The sequence below is a fragment of the Callorhinchus milii genome, unplaced genomic scaffold, assembly GCF_018977255.1.
Source record: "Callorhinchus milii isolate IMCB2004 unplaced genomic scaffold, IMCB_Cmil_1.0 Scaffold2, whole genome shotgun sequence".
NCBI lineage: Eukaryota > Metazoa > Chordata > Chondrichthyes > Chimaeriformes > Callorhinchidae > Callorhinchus > Callorhinchus milii.
Window position 1 is genome coordinate 16,465,843 of NW_024704743.1, and position 16,172 is coordinate 16,482,014.

Below are 16,172 nucleotides of genomic sequence, written 5' to 3' on the forward strand. Positions count from 1 at the left end.
AATGTGTCAGTTTACTTTTTTTTAGCAAAAATATAAACTGCTAAACTTGTTTGGCCCCAGTGACCATAAACATTGTGTAAAAGTGCATTCGAGCGCGAGTTACTGTGAGCAATACTTGAGATGCCTCCATCCAACCATGACTTGACTGTCATGGCTTTGTGCTCGCACCTGCTAGGACTGACTACAAAAATGAGAAACTTTCCCTTCTGTATCCTTCCCATTTCGTGGCATTGTGGCTCATCTAACAGTACTCTTTACTTCTGCATCAAAAGGTTTTGAGTTCAAGCCCCAAGTCAGGACTGGAGTTGAGGTTGATACTCCATTGTATAGGTTGGTCATTCATCTCATGGCTGTTTGTGGTACCTTACTGTGTGCAAAATGAATACGTGTTTGCCTATCTCCACAGCCATTACATTCAATAGTAATTATTGTAAACCTTTGAGATATTTTGACATTAGGTTAAAAATACAAATTTTCTTTTTTGAAAAAGAAGGGGAATCCCCTCTGTTCCTTCCCTTTCAAACCTTTACATTCTTTGGAATTTAAGTTAGAAGTCTTGAGTTCCAAGTGCATTATAGGCCAAACAGCCATTGAGATATTTTTGGTATAATTAGCTGTCAGCAGTTGGTAGCACTTTCACCACTGAGTCAGAAGGTTGTCGGTTCAAGCCCTCCGTTGGGGCCTGGAACTCATACAGTCTAAGCTGGTATTCCAGTGCAGTATTGTGGACTGAGATGTTAAATGGAGGTCCTGTCTATTCAGATGGATGTGAAAGCTCACATGGCACTATTTGAAAAGAGAAGTGATTTTTGTGGAGTCCTGTAGCTCAGTGGTTAGAGCACTCGCTTTGCAAGTGAGAGACCTGAGTTCAATTCCAGGCAGAGGGTGAAACCTTGGGCAAGTTTCCTTACTCCACACGCCTAATAATAATCCCTCCAAAACCAAAAACAATAATAAATTGGTCATTTTCAATCTACGACTGTTTGTGGGACATTGCTGTGCGCAATTGGCTGCCGCGTTCGCCCACAAAAAATATACAGTCAATTCACTTTACAGTGTGTTCTGTGAAGCGCTTTGGGACGTCCTCCCGATGTGGAAAGCGCTATATCAAATGCAAGGATTATTATTATTATTAGAAGTGATTTTTTTCCTGATGTTCTGGCCAACATCCCCGCAAAGCAAATTGGTTATTCACTTCACGGCTGTTTTGGGGACTTTGCTGCGTGCAATTTAGTTACGCCGTTCGGCCACACAAACACACAGTCGTAGATTGAGTGACCAAATTATTATTTTATTTGTTTTTTTTTTGAAGCGAAAGTAATAATTTGGTCACTCAATCCACGATTGTTTGTGGGGCACTGCTGTGTGCAATTAGCTGCCACATTTTGCCAACAAAATATACAGTCTATTCACTTTACAGTATATTCTGTGAAGCGCTTTGAGACCTTTTGAAGACATGATAAGGCGCAAGGATTATTATTGAAATGCAAGGATTATTATTGTTATCCGCCAATTGACTACCAAGTTCCCACTTACTGTTAGGTCAACAAAGAGATGTGGAGTAACCCAGGCCCTCTCTTTTGCTAGGTGAGCACGCTAAGCACTACACTACTGGTGTAGAAGATACTCATTTAACCCAAGAGGAAGATCCTGAAGGGTTGGAAGGCTGTGTATATCTGTTAATTATATTGCCATTGTGTGGCATATTTGTACTGCAGACAACTGTAAAACTGCTGTGAAATTTTCTATTTACAAACTGTAAACACAAAAGCTTCCTAAATGCGACATAATTTACAGTGGTAGGAACTCACCAAATTGAAGTTACTACTTCTGATCCTGCTGAAAGACACTACTGAAGGGGATTTGTGTCAATTGCTTTTCAGAATTGCAAACGTGAAGGGTGAAGTTGCAGTGCCCTCTACAGGAAATGTGTTGGAAGAAGTGTAAATTGTGCTCTAGTCCAGTTCAAATAGGTTTTGACTTACTTTACAGAGGAACTGTCAATAATCATAATAAATAACAATAATAATCCTTGAATTTGATAGAGTGCATAATAATAATAATATTTTGTGGCATTTCTTATAACATCATTGAGATGTTTCAAAACTCTACCCAGAATATACTAATAATATCCTGTAAGATGAATTGACTGTATATTTTGTGGGCAAAGGTCGGCAGCCAATTGCACACAGCAGTGTCCCACAAATAGTCTTGGATTGAGTGACAAATTATTATTATTTTTAAAGGGATTATTTACACTTGCAAAGCGATCCGCCAATCGACTAACAACTGGATTCCTACTTACTGCTAGGTAAACGGAGGTGTGTGTAGTAAGGAAACTGCCTATGGTTTTGCCCTGCCTGGGAATTGAACCCGGGTCCTCTTGCTTGCAAAGCGAGTGCTTTAACCACTACCCTCCAGGACTACTGTAATTCTTCTTCCAGCAGTACCAAAACAGTATAAGGTTAATGATCCACATCAGAGATATCTCAACACTATTATATATTACAGTGAAACCAGTTAAGATCAACCTAGTTTAACAGAGGTCTTAGTGGATCCAGACATCTGAGATGTCGACTCGCAGGGACACCTTAACTCTACTGTGTTTGGAGTGGGGTTTCCTCGAGTCAGAGTAAGATGTGTGACACTTCAGTATGGAAGGGATGACCACTTGGATTTCCTCATTAAGATATCTGTTAAGAAATGCTGCAAAATTGACTCTTTGTGTTTTATTTCATTAAAAGCTAATAGACTGTTTTCCCTCTTTCTGCAGTTTCTGTCTTTGAGTCAGAGTTTTACATTAGTGGAATTGCACCACTTGGTGAGCATCTGGTCCTCTTGTATTATGTGAAGGAGGTGTTTGAACAAGCGGTAAGGAAACAATGGCTCAAACCTGTCAAGTTAATAAGGGATGTGATGTTGCTTAATGCTTTTCTAGTTTGGGGAAATCATGGAAACTCTAACTCTTAACAACAACTTGCATGTTTATAGCTGCCTTCATAAGGGATAGCATCTCGCATCTTCTTAAGCGGGGTTACCTTGGAGCGATCAGTCACCGGGGGCAGGGGAGTCATCCCGCTCAGCTCCTTTTAACCCTGCAAGCCAAAGCCCTAACAGGTAGGGTGGTCCTAGCTGGGCAAGCAGTGGGAAAGCTTGCCGGACAGCAATATCAATGGAAGCTATGTGGTTTTAGCTGGTTAGACTCCAGCAGTACCCTAACTCACACTCTGAGGTCCCCAAGCCTTGGCTCTTGCGAACCTGGGCCTAATACTTTTCTGAATTAGGTGAGCAGGATGCATCCTTTCATGGAAAGAGTGCATATTCCATTCCAACAATCTATCTCTGGGATTTCCATGTGTAGTTGGGATGCATGGAAATCTCAGCTTGGTTTGGATACTCTTAAGCATGGTGATGGGTTTCCGCATATGACAGCCATCCGGCTGACCAAAAAAAAAGGCTTCTCTGAGCGCTGAGTCTTAAGACTTTACAGAAAATAATTTAGTTGTCAAATGATGAGATCAAGACTTTCCCCTTACTTCTCATTATAAACCGCTGTAATGATGACATGTTTGGTCAATTGTCTTAATGTTGGATCATCCATTTTCTCTCCAAAAGACTTCTGAAAATGCATTAATTTGCTCCAACACTGCTTCCGAAGCAGTAAAATTAATCTTGTGGAGTATTAAGGCCCAAACAATGAATCTGTATTCTAATGGAAACTTACCTTAAGGTACCCAACTAATCTGATCAACTCACTATGGTGTGTCACTCTTTTTCACTGCAACATATTAAATAGTACAGTAATGCAAACTCTAGTGACCTCAGCCTCCTCATGTGTCAAAATTCCTCACTTTGTTTTCTGACCTTACCTGTAAGTTTCCACTGTGTTTTGTTTGCTTTCAAAAGTACAACTGCATATTTCAAATGACTGTTATACTTCTGTTTAGATAATCAGCAGATGATGTGAAATATGTTAAGATATGACACTATTTGAAAAAAGAAAGGAATTTCTCTTGGTGTCCTGGCCAACAATCCTCCTGATCAAATTGGTCATTCACTTCATGGTTGTTTGTGGCACCTTGCTGTTGTGTTCATCTGCAAATACAATCACTATTCTTTACAGTAAATCTTGTGAATCTCTTTGTGATGGTTCAACGATCTGATCAGGAGATATATCAAATGCAAGGATTATTAATGTGAGTTTCAGTTACAGTTCACAAAACGCTCCCATCTTGAGATGCTGATTTAATTGTTTGTAGCGACATTACCAAATGTAATAAAACTTTGGAACTTAAGAAAATTAGTATTTTCCCTAATTATTGCAAATTCTATTTGATATTATTATGCTTGCATTTGATATAGGGTCTTCCACATCACAAGGATGTCTCAAAGTGCTCGTGGCCTATGGTGGAAGTGAATTTGCGTACATCAATGTCTGTTAAACAGCCATGAAGTGAATGACCAAGTTTCTTTGGGGATTGTTGGTCTGGAATAGTATTGGGAATCTTTAAAATCCAGGAACTGGTGGGAAAAATTAGAGATTGAGATAATGTATAAATGTGTATAAGAGTAAATTGATCATTGATCATTTCTTTATTAAAAAGGACAAAGAGCATTGTTCACGACCCCGGCTTGACATCGTTCAGCATTTGCCAGATTCGTATGAGGAAGTCTCCTCTGATGCTCTGTCTGTTCGAAGCTTCCAGGAAAATGAATGTAGAGATTACCGTTTAGGTGAGGAATGGACCAATATCTGCTCCCTCAGGTCAGCTTTATGGGGGCAGGAGTCGGAGGGGAGAAGAGAGAGAGAGGAGCACAAAAGACATTTGATTTTTAATTGTATTACAGCCGTTAAACACAAGTGGGTCAATCTTATATTTAAAGGTATAACAGTACAAATACTAAACATGTAATAAAACTGCATAATAATCAAATTAACAGAATAAAAAGGATTAAAATGTCTACAACTATAGGGTTCACATGAGTAAAATTTAGCAAAAGCATATACACATTCTCATGATGCATCATTCTTAACTCACAGCCAGAATGCTTCCCAGGTCAGTTTGAAAATGTCCATCACTATAATGAATAACTAATATCTCATTCGGAACCACAAATGCCATGGCAGTTTATATGTGAACATCTAAAATTCCACCAACTTATGCGTGTTCCCACCAAGATGTGGCCCCATTGCCAAGTCACTAGGGGACCATTGGAAGGCTCCTAAATATACTGCTGTTGAATTGGAGTTCTAACATTCTGGCTTTGTTGTGTTTTTCTTAATATAAATAGTTTTTCATTCTTATACCTAATAATCAGGATATAATATCTATCCATCTCTCTCTCCCCTAAATCCCTCAACTGATTTGTCATCTATGACTTTCTCTACTGTGCATTCCAGTTTCTTATTGCTCTTTATAAGAAGATTTTTTTTCCCCTCAACTCATTCCTAAACCGTTTTGCCCTAATTTACAGCCCATGTCATCCTGATTGATCCACCAAGGGGAAAAATCATTCAATGTTTTTGTCAAACCCTTTCATAATTCTAAATACTTTGATCAAATCAATCATCCTTGGCTCTACAGATTAATTTCCAACCTGTCCAGCCTTTCATTATAGATTAGCAACTCCCCCCCACCCCCCACCATGCCCCCACTATATGATTTCTATGAACCTACAATGCATTCTCTCCAAAGTCAAATTTCTGTCATAAGGTGCACAAAACTGCACACCCAGGTTTTCTAACACGGTTAATTGTAATTTTTGAAATTTGTGTCCCTGTTTTGGATTTCTCGACCAGAGGGAAAAGTTGATAGCTGTCTAAGTGGTCAATTCCCTTTATTATTAATTGCCTTAGAAGTCTAAAATGCAACAATTTCCAATGGGATTCCTTATTTAAGGACACTGGAATCGTTAAATAAACAGCTTGATGCTATGATGAGAGGACAACAGGGAGGGCTATTCTGGAAGGATGAGATCAAAGGACCTTCTTCATCCAAACCTCTCTTGATCTTGTGGGTACAATGCACCAAAAGTGGAGTTTGCAAGTGGAAATCCCTTGAGCCTGAGTGATGTGCATCCACATCCACTTTAATTATGGAATTCCATTTGACATCAGTGTGTTTTAGCCTCCAATGTGCTACCGTCTCAACGAACGTAAATTATTTAAAATAAATGGAAAAGACTTATTGAACCTGGAGTGTTATGTGGCAGGCTTGAAAGACATGAGGTTTATATTTAGTGATTATGAATAATTGAAAACCAAAATGGAAATGTGTTTCTATAATATAATGTTCAGATGAATTGTAAAGTAGGTGAAGGGTTGGCCCTGTGGTTTTTAAAAGAATATAATACATTCTTCAGAGTGATTCCTCATATGAACCCTAACTGATTATTGGGATGGTAGTTTTTTTGGTGCACATCATATAACTTTATAAATTTTGCACAGATTTACAGTGAGTTGAATTTACTGTAAATGTAGTTTGTTTTGGGGCAACCCATAATTTAAGCATGTTTTTCTGGATATTTTATAGTTTACATTTTATAGGCATTTAAGCATACAGAAAATGCCTCAGATTTCTGGACATGGATAACCTTTGTATTTGAACTCTGGCAAAACGTACTAGCAAATATTTCAACTTCTAATTCTCTGAAACCTTTCTGTTCATACCTAACTCTGTCTGAGCCAGCGTTTCTCACAAAGATGATGAGTTGTGTCCTCTTGCAGCTCCAAGGTATAAGAATGACCAATCTCACAAAATTCCAGTCTCATTCACTTCATATATCTTCATTGTGTTTTGGCACATTGCATACACTTAGAGCTTATTGCCCACAAAATACACTGTCACTGCACTTTATAGTAAATTAGTGAAGCGTTTGAAACATCCTCTGCCTCTGCGACCTCCTAACCCCAAATCTGCCTGTCCGCTCCCTCCACTCGACGGACACCGGCCTACTTCAGGCCCCCCGCACTTCCTGCCCTACTGCCAGTCGGGCATTCAGCATCTCTTCCCCCATACGCTGGGATTCTATCCCGCAATCCCTCTGCCTCACCCCCTCTCTTGCCCCTTCAAGTCCCGTCTGTCATGTTTTACCTACAAATAATAATAATAATCCTTGCATTTGATATAGTCCCTGATCATGTTGTTGAGACGTCTCAAAGCACTTCACTGCAAAGGGAATTGACTGTATATTTTATGGGCGAAACACAGCAGCCAATTGTGCACAGCAATGTCCCACATACAGTCGTGTTTAATATAATACAATAATTAAATACAGTCACGTAACCTCACAGTAATTTCTTGTGAGATGTTTCGATGTGATGATTCACAGTAAAAATGCAAATTTTACTTTCTGGTTCCAAATAAACTTGGATTTGGGCCTCAGTGTAAAGCAGACTATTTACGAAATGAAAAATGACCTTCTTACTCTTGATGCAGAGCACTCTGAGGGCGAGTCGCTGTTTTATATCATCAGTCCGAAGGACATTGTTGTCGCCAAGGAACGGGATCAAGATGACCACATTGAGTGGCTACTTGGAAAAAAGAAGTATGAAGTAGGTATCCTTCTCTTACACTCTCTTTGTATGTTAATGTTGTAAAGCTTTTGTTTTGGGGAAATCTACAGATTTCTTTATCTTGTTTTTAGGAGGCTATGATGGCTGCTGAAATCAGTCAGAAGAATATAAAAAGGCACAACATGCTGGTGAGTAAGAATGCATGCTGGTGGCATTATGGTGGAATCTTGATTTCATTCTCTTCCTTGATTATCCACCGAATACTGGTATTTTAGGATTTCGGGATGGGAGTTTATCAGAGTGGACAATAGCAGTGGAGATCTGTTTTTCATTGCATACTCGATTTAAATATTAAGAATAACGTATATTGAGAGAGAAAATCTCTGGTGGATTGAGCTAGAGGACTTGGAAGTTATACTTGTAACTACAGTTGAAACCCGGTTTGCGGTCACCTCACAACCACCTCACAATTGCGGGCACATTTTCACAGTACAAACACCCCCCTACTACTAACCTGTACAGTACACAGTGCGCTAGGCCTCGGGCTTCTCGCGCTGTTTCCTCAGCTCTGCTACTGCGGGTGCAGTGGGCTCTGGTTGCGCATGCGCCACGCAGGGAGTGTTGGGATTCTGGAAGCGGCGCAAACGGAAAATCAACTTCGCCCGGTGCCTGTGGCCTAACCTGAGCTCCTGTAGCCAATTCTTGGTAAGTGCTGTAAACATGCCACCATGGAAGGAGTTGTCCTTACGTGAGAGAGTGGACTTAACCAAAAACAGTGGGAAAAAGTCAGACCGTTAGCTGTGATCTATGGCATTGGCAGAACATAAGTTGGATGCATTCTTAAAAGGATGGCTGAATATATGACAGCTTTTGTTTTATGTGTGACAGTGCCTTTATTTTAATGAGATTGCAAAGTACGGTTGTTGAACATTCATCACACTTACAGGGTGAAATCTTGGGAAAGTTTCCTTACTCCACACCCCTGATAATAATCCTTCAAAAAAAAAACAATAATAATTTGATCACTTCAATCCACGACTGTTTTTGGCACACTGCTGTGTGTTGGCTGCTGCGTTTCGCCCACAAAAATGTGGTCAATTCACTTTACAGTATATTCTGTGAAGCGCTTTGAGACGTCTCGAAGATGTGAAAAGCGCTATATCAAATTCAAGGATTATTATTTTTATTATTGTTGCCCGTTACCAACGCCCTTAACATTACCAATGCCCTTAACATTACCTCAGTATATAACCCGACCTGTTATAGTAATCAGGTCACCTCACTCTTTAGGTCCCTTTTACCCAGTCACTTGAGTGACCGGTTAGTGAGGTTCTACTGTACTTTAAAATCCCAAAGTCTTCATGCTTCTCTGTGTGTGCGTATGAGTGTGTGTACTTCCAAAGTATTAACACTCGGGTCTGATTATGTTTAGAGTAAGATTTTTTCAAAGATAATGACCAAGTTCTTCTGCACCTCGAATTGAACGAATCATTTGAGTTTCCCTGAAACTCACTCCGATTTGTTAAAAGATACAATACAAATTTGCATTAATATAGCAACAACAACAACAAAATTACATTTGTATAGCGCCTTTCACGTAGGGAGGACGTCACAAGGCGCTGGATAGATAGAGTTATGGACCCGAGCTGGGAGTTGGGGTGGGGGAGAGTGGAGGGCCTGGAAAGTAGGGAGATCAAAAGCATGGTCAAAGAGGAGGGTCTTGAGATGGGTCTTGAAGGTGGCAAGCGAGGAGGCGAGGTGGAGGGATTGCGGGATGTAGTTCCAGAAGGTGGGGCCAGAGCTGCTGAAGGCCCGCCCGCCACTAGTGGGACTAGCAAGGCAGGGGGATGTGAAACAGGCAGGAGTCCGTTGAGCGGAGGGAGCGGGCAGGTTGGTAGGGGGTTAGGAGGTCGCAGAGGTAGTGGGGAGCAAGGCTTTGGAGGGCTTTGAAGGTGAGGACCAGGATCTTGAACTGTATCCTCTGTGTGATGGGAAGCCAGTGGAGTTGGGCAAGGATGGAGGTGATAGGGTCGCGGATCCTGGTGCAGGAGAGGCCACGGGCTGCAGAGTTCTGGATGATCTGCAGCCCGTGGAAGGAGAAGTTGGGGAGGCCGACAAGCAGTTAGTTTGCATAGTCGAGCCTCGATGTAATGAAAACGTATATGAGGGTTTTGGCAGCCTGCGGTGTGAGACTGTGGCGGAGCTGGGCGACATTGCAAGAGGTGGGGGAAGGGAAAGCGGGTCATGGCACAGATGTGCGGTAGAAAGGATAGTTGAGGATCGAACAAGACCCCAAGGTTCTGGACTGACTTAGTGAGGTGAAGTGTGCATCTGTGGATGGTGATGTTATCAGCGCCTGAGGTGTGGAGGCGCTGACGGGAGCCAATCAGGAGAGCCTCGGTCTTGTTGACGTTCAACTGAAGAAAGTTAGTTCTCATCCAGGACTTGACGTCTGACAGACATTCTGTCAGGTCAGCAGTGGTCCTGGAGTCAAGGGTGGAGGCATAGAGGTAGGGTGTCATATAGGGTGTCATCCACATACATGTTTGTGTTTGTGGATGATGCCACCAAGAGGGAGCATATAGATACTGAAGAGGAGGGGACCAAGGACGGAGCCCTGAGCACACTGCACGAGACGGTCCGGGGACTAGAGGAGAAGCCGTTTGTGGAGATGGTGTGCAGGCGGTGTGAGAGGTATGATCTGAACCAGTCAATGACAAAGCCGTGAAAGGTTGAGGTGAGAGGAGAGTTGGTGGATGAGGATAGAGTGGTTGACGGTGTCGAAGGCAGCAGAGAGGTCAAGGAGGACAGGAGGCAGAGGGAGCCCTGGTCGCAGATGGACAGAATGTTATTTGTCACTTTGAATATGGCTGTTTCTGTGCTGTGGGCGGCACGGAAACGTGATGGGAGGGGTTCAAGAAGGGAGTGGCGGGAGAGGAAGGTGCAAAGCTGAGAAGCAACAACTCATTCCAGGACCTTGGATAAGAAAGAGAGGTTGGAGATGGGGCGGTAGTTATGGAATAGAGAAGGGTCCAAAGGAGGGCTTTTTAAAGAATAGGAGCGATGACAGCAGTTTTTAATGGGGTGGGAACAGTGCCAGAGGACAAGGAGAGGTTTACTATGTCAGTGAGTAGAGCGGCAAGGAGGTGAACTGAGAGTTAAGGAGAGGGGTAGGAATGGCGTCAAGGGGGCAGGTGGTCGGTTTCATACGGGTTATGGCAGTGATGAGAGAGGAGGTGAATACAGGTTCAAAGGTGTGGAGGGAGGGATGGGTAGGGGCTGGGGTGGGATGAGGAGATGGGGAGGGGGTAGCAGATGCAGAGGTAGCTGAGTGGATTCCCTTGACTTTGGATTCGAGGAAGTCCAGCATCGCCTCGCAGTTGGCATTTGAGGTGAGGATGGGCGAGGCGTAAGAGGGTGGCCGGAGGAGCCAGTTCGTGATGGAGAGGAGGAGCCTGGGGTTGTCCTTAGCCTCCAAGATTGCCTTTGAGTAGAACGACGATTTAGCGGAGGCGAGGGTGGAGTGGTAGGACTTGATATGGTCCAACCAGATCTGCCGATGGACCATTAGGTTAGATTTAAGCCAGGTGCGCTCAGCGGAACGCGCCTGTGCTTTAAGGGAGCGGAGATGGCTGGTGTACCTTTCATGCTGGGAGGATGTCCCAAGATCAACGACTCTTTCTTGTTGGTAAACCTCTGAAACTGTTTATCTGGAGAAGCTAGTGGGGGAAATCATCAGAACAGCAGATCTGAACTACAGAACGGGATTGAGAGATCTGCATCATTATTTTCAGTATTATTAAGAAAATGTACAATTTTGCAATTGTTTTCTGTTTTGCATTTGACTTTTTTACCATCTACTTTTAAAGTAATAATCCTTTCATTTGACATTGCATCTTTTAAGTCAGTAGGAATAAAGAGCTTCACAGGATATACTGTAAAGTGTAGTAACTATGCATTTTTATAAGCGAACATCTGTGTATGTCCATACATATTTAAATTTATGATTCGTATATTTGGAATTCACAGATTATTTTTAATTGGAAAACAAACTAGTATGATTGCTGATATGTTTCTGCCCTTATTTTGTGGAGGCCGAAGAACGACTTCCTGGTGTTTTATTGTTGGCCGAGGTTAGCCTCAGTTAGGTGGTTTGCACCTACATAATGGGTGCAACCTGCAGAATAAAGTCAGAAGGAGCGAATCCAGGTGCAGCTGAGATTTGTAGTAACTAAGAATGGGGCTACAGAGAGGGCATTCAATGATAGATAAGCCAATCGATTGTAAAGTTGTGACAATATTGTATTTCTAGAATCATCTATTGTGTTTTTATTGTTTTTTTCAATAAAGTGCTTCAGAATTTTATTGTGAAATTTCTTTTGAAATTTTTCAAGGACATTTATCAATAATATGTTGAGGGCACTTCTTGTATTTTGACTTAAAGGTTCCCCTGGAGTATGTGTTTTTTTTTTAACTGCATCTGTATCCGTATTATAGGCAAACGTGGAAAATATGTGTTCCATTCCAGACTCAGGAAAATTTCCACGTATAGGTTGGCGTACATATGGGAAAATCTGTCAGGGTTGGATACTGCAAAGTGTTTTCTGCCAATGTCAGATTATTTAATATAATATTAAAACGTAATATTATACCCAGTATTACGTTTCCCCAAAACGTAATACCGGGTATAATATGATTGTTGGAAACTAACTCATTAGAATATAATGCAATATATGTATTTGATGGCTTTTTGTTTTCTAGGATATCGGCAGAGCCTATATAGACTATTTAGTGGAGAAAGGAGATTATCATGGAGCCGCAAGGTAAGTTTAATACTTGCCTTGAAGAGAACCTGTGGATGGCGGCTGTTGTTTTCATGACTACTTTGTCTTCTAGGAAATGTCAGAAAGTACTTGGCAAGAACATGGATCTCTGGGAAAATGAAGTGTACCGATTTAGAAAGATGGGGCAGCTCAAGGCAAGTGCTCGCTCTGTGATTTTTTAATAAATATATGTATTCAGCTGTACAGTATTGGGAAACCTTGTGCAGAGGGTACAACTCGGCAAGCTGTTCAACAGCAATGAGGTTCCTTTCGCGAATGGAGAACGCCTCAGAGTTTCACATAGCCAACAAGAAAAGCTGAGGAAACGGAGAGTAAGGCGATTGAAAGTGCAGTCACAAAGATGAGTTTGAAGCAGGCTTTAAATGTCGGGATTGAGCAATGGAGGCAGACTCCAGGAAGGGGTTCCAGAGAGCCAAAACAGAATGGGCAAGAGCTCGGCCATTGGAGCGGTGGGAACGTGAAGCAGGGCAATGTTAGCTGAGCAGATGGAGTGGTCGTGGCAGTAGGGTTGTAGGAGGTTGCAGAGATAAGGTGAGGTTGAGGTGGTTGGACAAGGCCATGGAGGGATTTGAACACGAGGTCAAGGATCTTAAATTCAATCCACTAGGACATTGGGAGCCGAAGGAGCTTGGCGAGGATGGGGGTAATGGACTCCTGAAGTCTGGTATGAGAGGATGGAGGACACGGGCTGCAGAATTCTGAATATTCTGCGTCCTGTGGAAGGCGGAGCTGGGGAATTAGGCAAACGGTGGTGGAATAACGAAGCTGTGGATGAGGGTCTTAGCAGCCTGGGAGGAGAGGTAGTGTCAGAAGTGGGTGATGTTAGAGAGGGAAGGAAATGCCGAGCGAGTGATCCATGGTTTGAACAAGAACCTGAGGTTCCACGTGGGCTTTGTGAAATGAAGTGAGCATCCTGACAGATCGATGCAGTAAGCAGCTGAGGTAAGAAGGTGCTTATGGGAACCAAGCAGGAGAGTCTCGGTCTTGTTGACATTCAACTGAAGAAAGTTAATGAGTGCAGGTCATTCAGAACTCTGCAGCTCGTGTACTGTCCCGCACCAGGCTTCGGGACCACATCACTCCCACCCTCGCTCGCCTCCACTGGCTCCCCATCCCCCAGAGGATCAAATTCAAGATCATCATCCTCACCTACAAGGCCATTCACGGCCTTGCTCCCTCCTACCTCTCTGACCTACTATCCCCCTACTTACCTGCCCGTACCCTCCGTTCCTCTGGCTCCGGTTTGCTCCACATACCCCGCCCCAACCGCCCTACCATCAGTGGCCGGACCTTCAGCCTCTCAGCCCCGAGGCTCTGGAACTCCATCCCCCAGTGCCTTCACCGCTTCCTCCCTTTCCTCCTTCAAGGCCAGTCTCAAAACCTTTCTCTTCAACCGTGTCTTCACCTCCCCTCTCGACTCTCTACCCCCTCCTCGCTCCCTCCCTTCCCTCCCCTCACCCTGACCAGACCCGACCCAACTGTCCAGCTTGGGACTTGGGACGTCCTCCCGACGTGAAAGGCGCTCTATAAATGCAATCTTGTTGTTGTTGATGATGATAGTCCTGGAATCGATGTTTGAGGAAATAATAGTTGGGTGTTGTTCATGTACGTGTGATTGGGGGACTTGATATTTGCAGATGATGTTGCTAAGGGCGAGCATACAGACGGTGAAATTAACCCCATGATCATCTTCTGTCTTTACGACTGTAAAACTTTAATATGTGCTCCCTCGCTTGGTTCCTCAGTCCCACAATTATTTTATGTAATAACTGAACTGTTTCTACCACCGAACACTGGACTGTCCAGTTCTCTAAAATGTATCTAATCTTTGAGTCTGCGTGCATTGTTCCTTATTGTTTGCTCTCTCTCCTAGGTCTGATAATGTCATTTTTCCAGTATGTTGCTGTCCTGTCACAACAGGAGACATTTATAGATTTATTCATCATATGTGCAGCTTGGTTTCAAATCCATTTATCGTACAGTGGCTATAATGTCAATGTCTTTCTCTAAGTATTGCAGGTTTTTCAGTTAAATACCTACCACCCTATCAATCTGTATTACTTTAGGGATTTCCGATCGGTCCCAAAGTAAATCGTTTCCTGCTGTTTCAAGCCCTACACTTTCCCAGCTCCAGCTGTGCTTTGTTAGCCAGTGAAAGGCTTGAATATTTGAATGTTTTCTCTATATTTTGATGACTGTCCAGTATTAAAAAGATTACTGATCATTTCAAATGATGTTAGCTTTAGTTAAACTATATTTGATGGTCTATTGTACCTTGTACAGTCTAAATTATGTTGATATGAGTTTTAAAAATAAGATTTTAGGGATTACACATGATCATTTTTCACTTTGACATTTGGGATGGCAGCAGTTTTTCTTGCAATAACAACAGCAATTTGCATTCATACAGCACCCCAGAGCGCTTGATAGTGGCAGAGCACGTCACTGAGCCGAGGGAGGAGGGAGGTGACCATAGACATGATTGAAGAGAACGATCTTCAGACCCGACCTGAAGATGGGGCAGGAGGGGGCAAGACATAGAGATAGAGAAAGTGTTCCAGGTTTTGTTGGGGGTGTACTGCTTGAAAGCAATAGTGGAATGGAGGGGCACAAGGGACAAGAAGGAGGCTGTATGCAGTCAAGCGGAGGAGTGGGTTGGGGAGTAAGCAGGTCGGAGAGATAGGGAGGTGCAGGGCATGAAGGGATTTGAAGACAAGTGAGTGGAGCTTGAAATCGATCCGTTTGGTGATAGTGAGCCAGTGGAGACTGGCAGCTAGAACTGGTGTGATGGGGATAATGAGTTTAGTGCAATTGAGTATGGTGCAGCACAGTTTTGGATTAACTTGATAGTCAGTTAATTAACTAGTTGTCCTGGCGAACCACACTCTGGATAAATTGGTCACTCACCTTATAGCTGTTTGCAGAACCTGCTATGGGCAAAAGGCTTCCACATCTGTCTACAAAAATAATCATTAGAGTTAATGTTTGATGTCATGAAGAGCTATAAAAAATGTAGGTGTTTCCAAGTTCTTTCTTCTAATTTATACTTTCCTGCTCTACTTACTCACTGATGATTTATCACTATGTTTGGCAACAAGTGGGCTAAATTCCTATTAAATAACCATTCACTTACACACAGGTCATGTTTCTGAAATATGGTTTCATTCAGTTGTATTACATTGACGTCCAACGATAATGAGGTGATAATTTCACCACTGAAATCAGACCAGATAAAATGATAAAGTAGCCAGAAGTCTTTGTGGTCTCGAGGTTTCTTGTTGAGCACTGAGGTCAAACAATCCTTAGGGCAAAATTATACACTCAAAATTGACAGAGAGAATGGCATCATTGATGAGCAGCCATGTGATACGGTCAATCCAAATTTGGTATTACATGCGGAGACAAATGCAGTAAACTCCTGGTAACTCGTCACTCAAAGAAAAAGGGTTCAGCGATGAGGCATCTTAGGTTAGGCACATGTATAAATACATAAATAAATGCAGCGGGATATTGACTGCAAGATGACTTAAGTGGCAGTGACTTGTTAAACCAGGTTTGAGTTAGCGAGAACTTACTGTAGTTACTATAGTTTGAGGTGCTAAAGAAATATGATTGGGTTGGTCAGCAAGTTAAGGAAAAAGGGGGCACAGGTAGTGTAATCTGGATTTCTTCATTATTCTCCAGAAGCAGTGCAAGAGGAGGTGGGATAATTGACTTCAATAACAGTTTTAGTTATTGGCCTATAGAGAAGGGAATTGAATTTGCTGATAACTGCAAAACGTTTTCAAGTGGAAGAAATGAACATAACTAGA

General features: G+C 42.4%; 1 protein-coding gene across 4 annotated transcripts in view; it reads left to right on the forward strand.

Annotated features, from left to right (window-relative positions):
- The window catches only part of vps41 (VPS41 subunit of HOPS complex), a 91,029-nt gene that overhangs the window by 50,216 nt on the left and 24,641 nt on the right, over positions 1 to 16,172 (forward strand). For all 4 annotated transcript variants that reach the window (XM_042346868.1, XM_042346869.1, XM_042346867.1 and 1 more), the window contains 6 exons: positions 2,774 to 2,871; positions 4,605 to 4,734; positions 7,440 to 7,555; positions 7,648 to 7,704; positions 12,278 to 12,339; positions 12,413 to 12,494. In XM_042346868.1, coding sequence (XP_042202802.1) covers positions 2,774 to 2,871; positions 4,605 to 4,734; positions 7,440 to 7,555; positions 7,648 to 7,704; positions 12,278 to 12,339; positions 12,413 to 12,494 — 545 coding nt within the window. The remainder of the gene's footprint in view (positions 1 to 2,773; positions 2,872 to 4,604; positions 4,735 to 7,439; positions 7,556 to 7,647; positions 7,705 to 12,277; positions 12,340 to 12,412; positions 12,495 to 16,172) is intronic.